The sequence below is a fragment of the Eubalaena glacialis genome, chromosome 7 (assembly GCF_028564815.1).
Source record: "Eubalaena glacialis isolate mEubGla1 chromosome 7, mEubGla1.1.hap2.+ XY, whole genome shotgun sequence".
Lineage (NCBI taxonomy): Eukaryota > Metazoa > Chordata > Mammalia > Artiodactyla > Balaenidae > Eubalaena > Eubalaena glacialis.
This window is the reverse complement of record NC_083722.1, coordinates 7,989,526-8,001,245: the sequence shown is the minus strand read 5'-3', so window position 1 is coordinate 8,001,245 and position 11,720 is coordinate 7,989,526. Positions and strand designations below refer to the sequence as shown.

Below are 11,720 nucleotides of genomic sequence, written 5' to 3'. Positions count from 1 at the left end.
AGTATCCTGGTCACACCCCATCTGTGTAGAGCTTTGGGCATTATGCTTTAAGAAGGGGCCCTGTTCATTTCCAAAATATACAAACAGCTCATACAACTCAATAAGAAAAAACAAACAACCCAATCGAAAAATGTGCGGAAGACCTAAATAGACATTTCTCCAAAGACGACATACAGATGGCCAATAGGCACATGAAAAGGATGCTCAACATCGCTAATTATTAAAGAACTACAAATCAAAACTATAATGAGGTATCACCTCACACCACTCAGAATGGCCATTATTAAAAAGTCTACAAACAACAAATGCTGGAGAGGGTGTGGAGAAAAGGGAACTATACTACACTATTGTGGGAATGTAAATTGGTGCAGCCACTGTGAAAAACAGTATGGAGGTTCCTCAAAAAACTAAAAATAGAGTTGCCATAGGATCCTACAATCCCACTCCTGGGCATACATCTGGAGAAAACTGTAATTCAAAAAGATACATGCACCCCAATGTTCACTGCAGCACTATTTACAATAGCCAAGACATAGAAACAACCTAAATGTCCATCAACAGATAAATGGATAAAGAACATGTGGTACACATTTACAATGGAATACTACTCAGCCATAAAAAAGAATGAAATAAGGCCATTTGCAGCAACATGGATGGACCTAGAGATTGTCATACTAAATGAAGTAAGTCAGAAAGAGAAAGACAAATATGATATCACTTCTATGTGGAATCTAAAACATGACACAAATGAACTTATCTATGAAACAGACTCACAGACACAGATAACAGACTTGTGGTTGCCAACTGGGAGGGCAGGTGGGAGACGGATGGATTGGGAGTTTGGGATTAGCAGATGCAGACTATTATATATAGAATGCATAAACAACAAGGTCCTACTGTATAGCACAGGGAACTACATTCAATATTCTGTGTAAACCATAATGGAAAAGAAAATGAAAAAGAATGTATATACATATGTATAACTGAATCACTTTGCTGTACAGTAGAAATTAACACACTGTAAATCAACTATACTTCAATAAAAGAAATTAAAAAAAAAAAAAAAAGGGCCCTGGCAGACATGTCAAACCATGGCATACACAACAAAGATGAGGAAACTAGGACTCCTTTCAAGGAGCTTAAGCCAACCCACAAAATTGTATATGCCTGAATTACATATTCTAAATCCAATCAATACCAGTTAGGATTGAGGTAAGTAGCAAATATCCCTTTTCTTTAAAGAGGGGGAAACTAAAGTAAGGGGTACCAGAATGAGTTAACTCAGTGCTGGTTAACAACAATTTCATTTTTTTCTTTTTTTTCTCTTTTTTTGGTTACACAGTCCTACTGATCTTAGAAATCCAAGGCTCAATGCAACGTATAATCAAATAATAAATAACTTTCCTTCCTTGGTCTTTAAATTATTCAGGATGGGTAATTCCTAAATAAAATGTTAACAAAAACACCTTCATGCTCTTTTATCTTCTTGTTATTCACATCCCATTCTATGTTCTAGACAGCTCTGGCAACAAAGACACCGAAGAAAATATTATTTACAGTAAACTTTATTTTCATTGATTTCACTTAACATAATTTCAAAGTAGGTCTGTGCTCTAAGATAAGCAAAAGAACAGATATCCTAAATCTCATTGACAGATCTTTTTCACACTGTTCCTCTGAGTAGGGTACAGGGTTTCAGGGACCCCAATGGCGACACCTTACATTTTATCTCTGGAGATTTTACCTACAGATTCAGAAAGAACAGATAACACCAACATACAAGAATCAAACTGTATGCTTCTACTATAGGAAGAAGCTCTTGTGTTACACTCTACCCACCTCTTTAGGGTTGTAATGATAATAACTGACTTTTTTCTCTGCAAAGTTGGGTTTTTTTGGTTTGTTTTTAAGTAAAATGTCAGAATATGTGAAAATGCTGTACTTAGTTATCTTAATATGCTAAAAATAGTGAAAATTTTAAAATTCTTCATGAGTCCAAGCTGGGCCATGACTACTACTCATGGGGTTTACCCAACGCACTAATTCCAAGTTTGGCGACCATCAGCAAACTGTTCAAAGGAAACACATAAAAAAAAAAAAAATCAGATAAAGAACAGTACAGGCACTTGACTATTTTTAAGGGGCTGGGGCTCAGCAGGTCCCTCACAACTACACGGTGAGGAGGTGCCAAGGCAGAGCAAGCAGAGATGAACTGCCACGCCTGGAGGTGCCACAGGAAGAACACGCCAACGGCAGTCCTACACTGGGGCTTTGAAATCATACATGTGAGCTGAAGTTCCTAATCTAACAGCCAATCATTCAGAGATGAGACAACAAGGCTGGAGAGACCAAGGCCTCCCCAGTCATACAGGTCATCAGTGGTAGGTCTCCAGCCTCCCAGTTTACAGCTCTTGACCTTGGTCTACGCTGATTATAAAACATTATTCTTGACAGCATCATAACTATGATCAAAGTTGGGTAAATAATCTTTTTCCAAAGCAGATTTTTAAAAATTCTATTTTGGGGGTATCTTTATTATATTTAAAGACTACATTTTTAAGAACAATCTGGTTTGGATTTTATAATTAAAGTTAATTACGATTAACGTTAAATAGGATTCAATCAGATTCCCTTTCAGCAAAATTTTCAATAATAAAGGACACCTTACAACTAAGAAACATGGACCCCATGCTGAAAGTCACACAAACGGCTGCAGTCATGGCTTTGCACTGAAGCTTCCTCCACTGCAGAAAGGGGCCAGGATGGACCAGAGAGCAAATGTGAAAGCAAAACCATTTCCAAAGTGAATGAATATACTTATTTCATTTTGACATTAAATCTGCTGTTTTTGCAGCCTTTCCTATTTGTATATAAATTTAAATCATTTCAGTCGATGCTCAGTATCAGATATACTGAAACAAGTAAAATTTTGAATGTCTAAAGTGTTTTGGGCATTAAACTAGAACTAGCAACAGAGCAGAGGGTACCTGGCACCTGCAATTAAGCCTGCAGGCATAAATTTTCCAGAGTGGTAGAATCTCATTCCCATAATGCCAGCCAAGGTTCCAGATGTAACTGATGGAAAGATAAAAAGAGTCAAAGATCACTACACCTTATATGTGGGAGGATGAAAATGTGGCCAAACTCCCACTCATCTTTCAAGGGCCCAGACCTCATCTCATACCTCCTCCTTCCCCGAGTCGGGGAGCTCCACAGCCACCCACAGTCAACGGGACTAAGTACAAATACTGGAATCAAAGGCTCTCAGTGTCTGAGCCCAGCCTGCCTCTCCAGCCTCACCTCCTACCATTCTTCAGCCCTAAATTTCTTAGTTTTCTCCTAAACTGCTGTAGGAGAAAACTACATTTTTCCTATGCCGATGCTATTTACCCTGTGCGCTCTTAGGCTCCTCCCACTCGACGTCTATTCACATACCTACCACCTGCCATGCACGGCACCAGGTGCTGGGAACACAACTGTCATCAAAAAGATCTCTGCCCTGACGGTGCTTTGAGTTTGACAGGACTAACTTGAAAGAATCACACAAATAAAAACTCAGAAGTATAATGTGTGCTACAGGCGCAATTAATGCAATACAAATAACGTGATGAACAGGGGATCCAGCCCATTCAGGGAGAGGGACTTGCTGAGAAGGTGAAGGTTGAGACGCGATGTCAAGAGTCGCGATTAACGAGCTCAAGGGGAGGAAAGCACATTCCAGGCAGAGGGTGTAATATACGCAGGGCCCCGCGGTGAGAGGGGGCTGCTAGACGTGGTGTGGCACAGAAACCGAGATTGAGTGAGGAAGAGGGCCACAGCCTACAGAGCCTCGAGGGCCACGGGACGGACTGTGGTCTTCTTCCGAAGAGCAATGAAAAGCCATTAAAAGATATTACGCAGAGGGATACATACAAAGAGCTGCATTCTGAAAATATAATTGTGGCTGTACCACAGGGAACAAACTTCAGGGAAAACAGAGGAGGTAGGGTACCAACTGAGAAACTTCCTTGGGAATGCAGGCAAGAGGGGGGCTAACTGGGGCGTGGATGGTGGCCGTGGAGGTAGGGAAGGGGACGGCCTGGGATACGAGTTGCAGGTAGTGTTGACAGGACTTGCTGATGAATCAGACAGAGATGGAGGGGAGGAGAGCAATGGAGACCCAGATGGAGGGAGGACACCAGGAGACCAAGCGTGTGTGAGGACAGGGAGCCAGGTTTGGGCAGATGCCATGACACAGCTGAACGCTTTCAAGCAGGCAACTGGATATACGAAGAGTAAAGCTTGGAGAAGAGAGAAATTTGTGAGTCATTTGTGTATCGGTGGTAATTTAAGACCTGGGCTTCAACCATACTGCCAAGTGAGAGAGTATAAAGAAGATTAAAAAAGCCAGGTTTTAAGAACCTTAATATCTAATGGTTGAAATGGAAGACAGGTCGACAAAACAGACAAAAGGGAATCAGAAAATAAAAAGGAAAAACAAGAGAATGGAAAATGGATTGGTGTACTGTGCTGAGAACAGCTAAAAGGTCAAATAAAATGAGGACTAAAGAGTGTACGCTGAATTTTGAAGCATACAGGTTCCTGGCAGCCTCGGGGAGAGCTATTCCCGTGGACTAAGGGGACAGAAGTGGAGGCCGAAGTGGGCTGAGAATGTGAGGTGAGGAAGTGAAGATGCGAGTGTAATGGATTTTTTTAAAGAGAAGTTCCTGAAGAGGAAGCAGAAGGGCAGCAACTGAAGAAAGCAGTGGGGTCACAAGAGGTCTTTTTTTTTTTTTTTTTTTTAAATGGGTGAGAGATGAGCACATCGGAGCATCAATGGGTGGAATCCACCTGAGAGGCAGGATACGAGGAAGAGCAGGCATCACTGACGGTGTAAAGCTCCGGAGAAGGTGAAGAGTAGAGACCCAAAGCCTGGAGGAGGGACCAGCCTTGGAGACGAGAGAAACAGGACAGGGGAAGGCTTAGAGGCCGATGGCAGCAGGGAGTCTCCACGTGATGGCTGCTGTTTCTTCTTCAAGTAGATGGTGAGGTTGTTCGCTGGAGTGGAGGAGTGGGGTCAGAAGGGGGACAAAGGGGCCTGAGAGTAACTCTGGGGCTGGGGGCTGGCGAGAGGGGGCCGCCGAGCAGGGCTGAGAGCTGGGCGCTTCCTCCTTCCCAGCCCAGGCCGACTCGGACAAACCACCGCGACACGCCTGCTCCCTGTGAGGGCCAGAACTGCATGTTCTCTCATCCTGTGGGTTTGTGGGGACAGCGGGGGGCCCACACACCCAGCAGGGTGTCTGACACAGGGTGGAGCTCAGGAAAAATGCACCAAAGCCACCCTGATAAGTAACCTTCCCCTCCCCGCGCTCCTCGCCGTCTGTGCTGGTCACAGGACACTGCAGCAGCCCCAGTCACGTTCTATGTCCCCAGCGAAGGTAAAGCCTCCCTGAAGGCAGGGCTTACATCTTACACACTTAGTTTACACCTAAAGGGCTAATAAATGATTTTCAAATGGGAAAAATGCAATACCGATGCAAACCTAACCCAGACACATGGTCCTTTAGGGATGCTCAAGCAGGCGGTCTTCAGCGGGCAATCACAATGGTTAAGAGACACATGCTTGCCTTACACAAGTTTAACACTTATTTCACCGGGTAAATCTACATTCATGAGGTATGAAAACCTTTCCATATTCTGTACATAAAAGATAAGTAGAAACCAGCACAAGACGCGCCCCCCCACGCCTCCATTTCAAAACCTCCCTAGGACTTGGCAGAAGCAGTAAAACTGTCGTAATGTGAAGAACCTGTCACATCCCACCAACCCAGGGATGCATCAGGGAGACACTGAAACTGACATACCTAAGAAAACCCAAATGTTCTTTGGATCCTGAGACAGCTGATAGGCACCGAGGCCCGCTAATCCACCGAAGAGGAGCCCGGCAGCCAGGGACGGGACACTGCCTGGAGGGAAGCAAATACACAGCTGCATTGCAATGGCAGACACTCATCCCACTGACAGAAGCCACCAGACCGCCCTCCCCTACAGAGGAAAACAGCAAAGTGAACGTCTCTCAACGTGGTTCAGGACCAAGGCATTCTCAAGCAGGAAAATGTTCGGGGGAGTTTGCTATTTTACCAGAGAGGTCAGGGTCGTACCACACGGGTCCCCGCTCCTCTAACAGGCAGGACACCTCCCCGCAGGGAGAAAGGAAGGGCTCTGAGCCAGGCCTGATTAACCCTGCAAAGACTGGAACTCTCCAAGGGCAGGACCTTGGGCTCATCCCCAGAGGAAAGGGAAACAGGGTCAGTGAGTTAAAAAACGATCTGGGGAGCAAGAATTCTGGTGTGTGTGATGGGGGCAGGGATGCCGGCAAGGAGGGGGGCGGAAACAAGCACGTTCACTGACACACCTGTGCCTGACTTAATGCAGAGACTTCAAAACTGCTTCTGCGAAGACTAGAGGTTTCCTCCTACTTGAAGAGCAGAGATGGCCCTCTGGGGTCAAGGCTGATGTATGGCAGGTGATGATAATAACAATCTACTACCATCCCTAACCGGTCTCTTTATCTAAAGAGTCAAAAACAAGTGACTGGACGAGAACCCTGGCGTAGCTCAGCCAGATAGCCGCAAGGCAAGTGCAGGAGGAGCTACAGGGCTGATAATAAGCCTGCACTCCAGCGAGAGGGCCTAAAGCAAACTTGACTCCAACAAGACTGCAGTTTGAGGACCCTGGGGACTCACTCTTCACTGGGAACAAGATTTTAAGAGGTTAAATAACTACAAACCATACCTGCTTTTGCATAGCCAATGATCCCGCCGGAAGCAACCAGTGCCGCATAGCCAAAGCCGATCCAATGTAAAGGCACTCTGAAAACGGAACAGTAAGAAATCGGTGCCAACCGTGTTTAAAAAAACAAAGAACAAACAAAACAGCATGGAACCATAGGATGGGATCAAAAAGGTCACCATTCCAGAACAATCCTATCACTGTATAAACGCAAATAAATCCCAGAGAGGTTAGATGACTTGCCTAGACTCAGTGGCAGAGCTGGGACTCAAACACAAGTCCCTGGCCTACACGTCCTTCCTCCCATAGCCCAAGCTGTCCAGCAGTCTGGGCTCAGCGCCCTTTTCAGATGATGAAAGAAACTCTGGTTTTGAAAAGCTCCTGACTATTCCACCCCCATTTCACTGGGCACTTACAGTGGGCCAGAGTCCTTCTCCATTGTTCTCTTTCACTCCGTCCAAATGGAAGATCACACCAGGCCTGCACCTGCGGAGGAGGGGCTGGATCAGAGACAGTTAACAGCACAGCTCGCTAGCAGCCAGGAAGCAGTGGGTCCAAGTTCCAGCTCCAGCCCTTGGGAGCTGAGAAGAATGGGCAAGCTACCCAACGTCTCTAAGCCTCAGTTTCCTTCACTGTACCTATGCTGAGGATAGCAATGGTACAAATTTCCTAGGACTACTATGGGCATTAAATGGGATAATATGTAAGGGGGCTTTGCACAAAGTAATTGTTGAACAGATACCAACCGTTCTAGTAATAACCTAAATTCTAATACAACATAGGCCCACAGGACACTTCACTGACCAGCTCTGTACAGTGAATGAGCTAATCTCATCACCTAACCAAATGCTAACTAAACTGGAAAGTAAACACACCTCCTGTGCCCTTAATTCAAGTATTTTAGTTGCCCTTTCTGGGGGGAAAGGGTGCTGCTTTTCACCCCTGCCCAAAGAATTGATTTCAATACTCAACATCTGTAAAATTTTCAGACGGTTATTTAACTTTGCATCACTCATAGTTATTGTTAGATGGGGGTCGAGGAGGAAGGATGAAATATACAAAGCCCAAGTCATAATTATGTAGAACACTACAGCCTTGGCAAAGTAGGGTGTAACTCCTAATTTCTTAAAGAAATGCATCTGGTACCCAACGAGGCTACGCTTTAAAATGCATAACCTCTTCTGTTTAAATTATTGTCTATAAGGGGTGGGGGGGCTTGGAATTGTACCAGTCATTAATTCGACGTAACATTGAGTCACCGAGATTTTTAAGGAGATGGCCCAATAAAATCTCCAGGAAACTAATGACTTCGACGCTACCTCGGTAAGCATCTGCCTCAGGAGCTCAGGGTCTCCGGAGGATTCACAACCCACTTTAAGGAAAGCTGGAAACGAGGGACTACACAAGCACCTACCACGCAGCCTAAAGCCGCCGCCTGGATCCGGAGGACGAAGAGCAGGCGGCAGCAAAGCCTCTCAACTCATTTCTAAAAGTCAAAACAGCTGTAAAATAATAGTAATAATAATTCCAAAGTACACGAACCTCCTTCCCGAAGGTCTGCACTCGCCGACGATGGTGCACACGCCTACGAGCAGAGAGTCCCAGGCCTGCCGGAAATGTCGCGCCGCTTTCTCTGCGTCCGGGGGCGGGGCTAGGCATGGGGCGGGGCTAGAGGCAGGGATCGCTGCGCTCCCTGCGTCCAGGGGGCGGGGCATGGGGCGGGGCATGGGGCGGGGCTTGCGCCGGATAGGCCTGCGCGTGATCTTTGTCCCCGGGGCAGGGAGTCGCCGAGCACTCCGTGTATCCGGGGAGCTGGGCGCGGTGCCGGTCGTCCAGCACTCGTCCCAGATCCAAGCCAGCCTGGCCTAAAGCCGGAAGCCCAGGGTTGGAGTCTAGTTTTGCAAGAGGCCTTTGCGAGCTGGGCCAGGTCTGCGGTGAGGGAGTGGTGGGTCACCGATGGGGGTGAAGGGCGTCCGAGGCTGGAGTTTGAAGGACTGCATCAACAGAGGGCCCTATTACCAGGTGTCAACCAGATGCAGGCCATCGGGGAGGACTGTCACTCTAGCCCGATCACGTTATTTGCTACCATGGGAAGGGACTACTTTCTATCTGCAGAAGATAGGGTGGCCACTAGACAGGCTAGACAGTATGGCTCACTTCCCTGTTTGTTTCAGAGAGTGAGGCTACTTGAAAAGCATCTTAAAAGGGGACAGTGGGTTACATTTGCAAGTACCTCTGCGATGCCCCCGTAGCCACACGTTATCTCCACTCCCACTCCATATCTGCTTCTCTTCCCTGTGTTTCCTGCACCACCATTCACTCAGTTGCTGTAACACCAAAATGTGGGTGGGTCTCACGTTTGGCATCTCTCTCTCTTTCATCCCCTACAAGTATCAACAAGAATAGATCTTATATATACAATCTTGAGTGAAAAAGCAAATTGCAGTGCATTGGCAACTGAAAAAAAAAATGCACAAGGAGACAGTTGTGAGCTAAGTTTTACTGGGGGCAAAATGAGGGCTATAGCCCGGGAGACAGCCTCTCAGGTAGCTCTGAGGAACTGCTCCGAAGAGGTGGCGGGTGGCAGGTGAGTCAGTATATGTGCTTTTGGTAAAGGGGGTTGGGTGCCCTCAAGCACACATTTTGACAGAAGGTTGGTGCTAGTCACGAGGAGCAGGTGCCTCTGTTAATGATTTTAGTGCTTTTCTAGATATGAGAAGATGCAAGAAATTGGGCTCATAAAACCTTCCCCTGAAAATATCTAACTCTCTGAAGGCCTGTTCTGCCAGTTTTTCCCAGAGCACGGGATGCCTCATTCCTGATCTCCAGCCAGAACTCCTTTCAGGGTGTGTGGAAGGTCAGCGAGTGCAGTGGCTAGGGACCTAACCCTTGTAGAGGCAGATGGCGAGTGACAATTTTTTGTTGGCAGCATACATACTCTGAAAGAAGACCTTCCACTTGCAGCAACTTCTACTTTTCAGATATCAAAAGTGAAGTCTGTGTTTACCACAGCTGATTCTAACCAGCCGAAGCTGATAATGACTAAGAACTCTGAGCAATTCCACTTAGGCCAGACCCTCAACAACTTAATGGAAGACTCTCCTGAAAAAACAATGACAGGGGCTTCCCTGGTGGCGCGGTGGTTGGGAATCCGCCTGCTAGTGCAGGGGACACGGGTTCGAGCCCTGGTCTGGGAGGATCCCACATGCCGCGGGGCAACTGGGCCCCGTGCGCCACAACTACCGAGCCTGCGCTCTAGGGCCCGTGAGCCACAACTGCTGAGCCTGCGTGCCACGGCTGCTGAGGCCCGCGCACCTAGAGCCCGCGCTCAGCAACAAGGGAGGCCACCACAGTGAGAGGCCCGAGCACCGCAACGAAGAGTGACCCCCGCTCGCTGCAACTAGAGGGAGCCTGTGTACAGCAACGAAGACCCAACGCGGCCAAAATAAATAAATAAAATTTATAAAAAAAACCAAAAAACACAATGACAGGACTTGCCTTAACCAGCTGGGATGATTTAGGGATTCATCTCTCCCTATGCAGATGCAAGCTTCAAACCTTAGTTAAGCCCACCATGATCCCCCCTCTGCCTTTTAGAAATTGAACCACAGAGAATTAGTTACCTATAGTCCTAGCCCTTGGTAGAGCTGTTATTTGAAATAAGCTCTGTCCCACACCCTTAACTCTACCATAATGCCTAGTTTCATGTGCAGTCCATCATAAAATATAAAATAAATGAAAGGAACCGGTTTCTGCTCTGTTTCAATTGGTTCCACACAAGGATTTGTGTTTAGTAATGTTTCTAGTTGACATTAGCATATTTTAGGAGATAGCTCAGCTCTTAACTAGGAGCCCACTGAATAGTACTGGAACACTGAACCACAAGTGTGTCATGGGGCGTGACCAAGATTGTGTGCGGGACTAAGTTTTTAGTCTCTGGCCACTGGGGCCTATCAATGGGATGTTTTTCTGTTCGTTTGTTTTCTGTTTTTGTTTTTTGTTTTTCACAGAGGCCTCAAGTCAGGATTGTCTGCTAGACACACGCGTACACCCACCCATAACCAGAGCAATAAAGACCATCTGCCACAACAGAAGAGCTCATGAGGAAGGAATAGCGCTTCACTTTGAGCATTATTTTATCATTTTTGGAGCCTTGTATGTGTTGAATTTACACTTAAACAGACCTCAAGCAAAAATGGTCAAAATCAAATGCCAGTTGCAGTGTTGCAAGTCAACGTCTACTGAGTATCCACAATACTAATTACTAGGTCTTTAGGAACATTTTATAGCTTTAAGATTGACGTCATCCATTCAATAAAATTTTCTCCAAGAAATTAATAAATGAGATTATGAAAAACACTGCCAATTTTTTTCAACCTACCCTATCTGCCACGTGCTTCTAGGACCTCATATGTGACAGCCATAATAATATGAGCAAAGCATACAGTGTGCTTCTTACATGCGGGACACTGAAGTGCTTGACATCAATGAACTCATTTAATCTTCATACCAACGCTATGCAGTAAAGACTATTACTTTCTTCTGTTTTTATACATGGAGGAAATTAAGGCAGAAAGGGGTTCTCTAGCTGGTATAAGGTCACACGGTAAAGGGTAGGGCTGCCTAACTCCTTTAGTCTGCTCTCAGTACCGTGACCAGGACAATCCGGTTACAAATTGGACTGCGTCATTCCTCGGCTCCAAACCCTCCAGTGGCTCCCGTACCTCCTGCAAAGCCCTGCACACCTCCCTCCCGACCTCGGCTCCTGTTCCTCCTGCAAAGCCCAGCACACCTCCCTCCCGACCTCGGCTCCTGTTCCTCTTTCCCCTTTGCTGATACTGCTCCAGACTCCTTGCTTGCACCTCCGAGCACTTGCACGTGCGGCTGTTTCATCTGCCCGGAACCCTCTTCCCAGATCATCTCTCGCCCACTCCCTCACCTCCTTTAAA

At 46.3% G+C, this 11,720-nt stretch overlaps 1 protein-coding gene across 1 annotated transcript; it reads right to left on the bottom strand.

Annotated features, from left to right (window-relative positions):
* Positions 1-1,547: 1,547 nt before the first annotated feature.
* LOC133094295 (transmembrane protein 14C) lies at positions 1,548-8,407 on the bottom strand. The gene is made up of 6 exons (XM_061194822.1): positions 8,314-8,407; positions 7,188-7,271; positions 6,775-6,851; positions 5,844-5,945; positions 2,988-3,075; positions 1,548-2,069 (listed from the first exon to the last, which is right to left on the bottom strand). Exons 2-6 carry the CDS (start codon positions 7,208-7,210, stop codon positions 2,015-2,017), a joined length of 345 nt encoding a protein of 114 aa, XP_061050805.1. The 5' UTR covers positions 7,211-7,271; positions 8,314-8,407; the 3' UTR covers positions 1,548-2,014.
* Positions 8,408-11,720: the final 3,313 nt, after the last annotated feature.

What these genes read in the sequence shown, in the direction of transcription:
- LOC133094295 (XM_061194822.1), bottom strand. Translation starts at nt 7,210, where the DNA reads ATGGAGAAGGACTCTGGCCCACT. An exon ending in CATTGGCTATGCAAAAGCAG is followed by an intron (nt 5,946 to 6,774) that starts GTATGGTTTGTA and finishes GCTTCCCTCCAG; the next exon opens with GCAGTGTCCCGTCCCTGGCT. An exon ending in GGCTTAATTGCAGGTGCCAG is followed by an intron (nt 2,070 to 2,987) that starts GTACCCTCTGCT and finishes TCCTTTGAACAG; the next exon opens with TTTGCTGATGGTCGCCAAAC.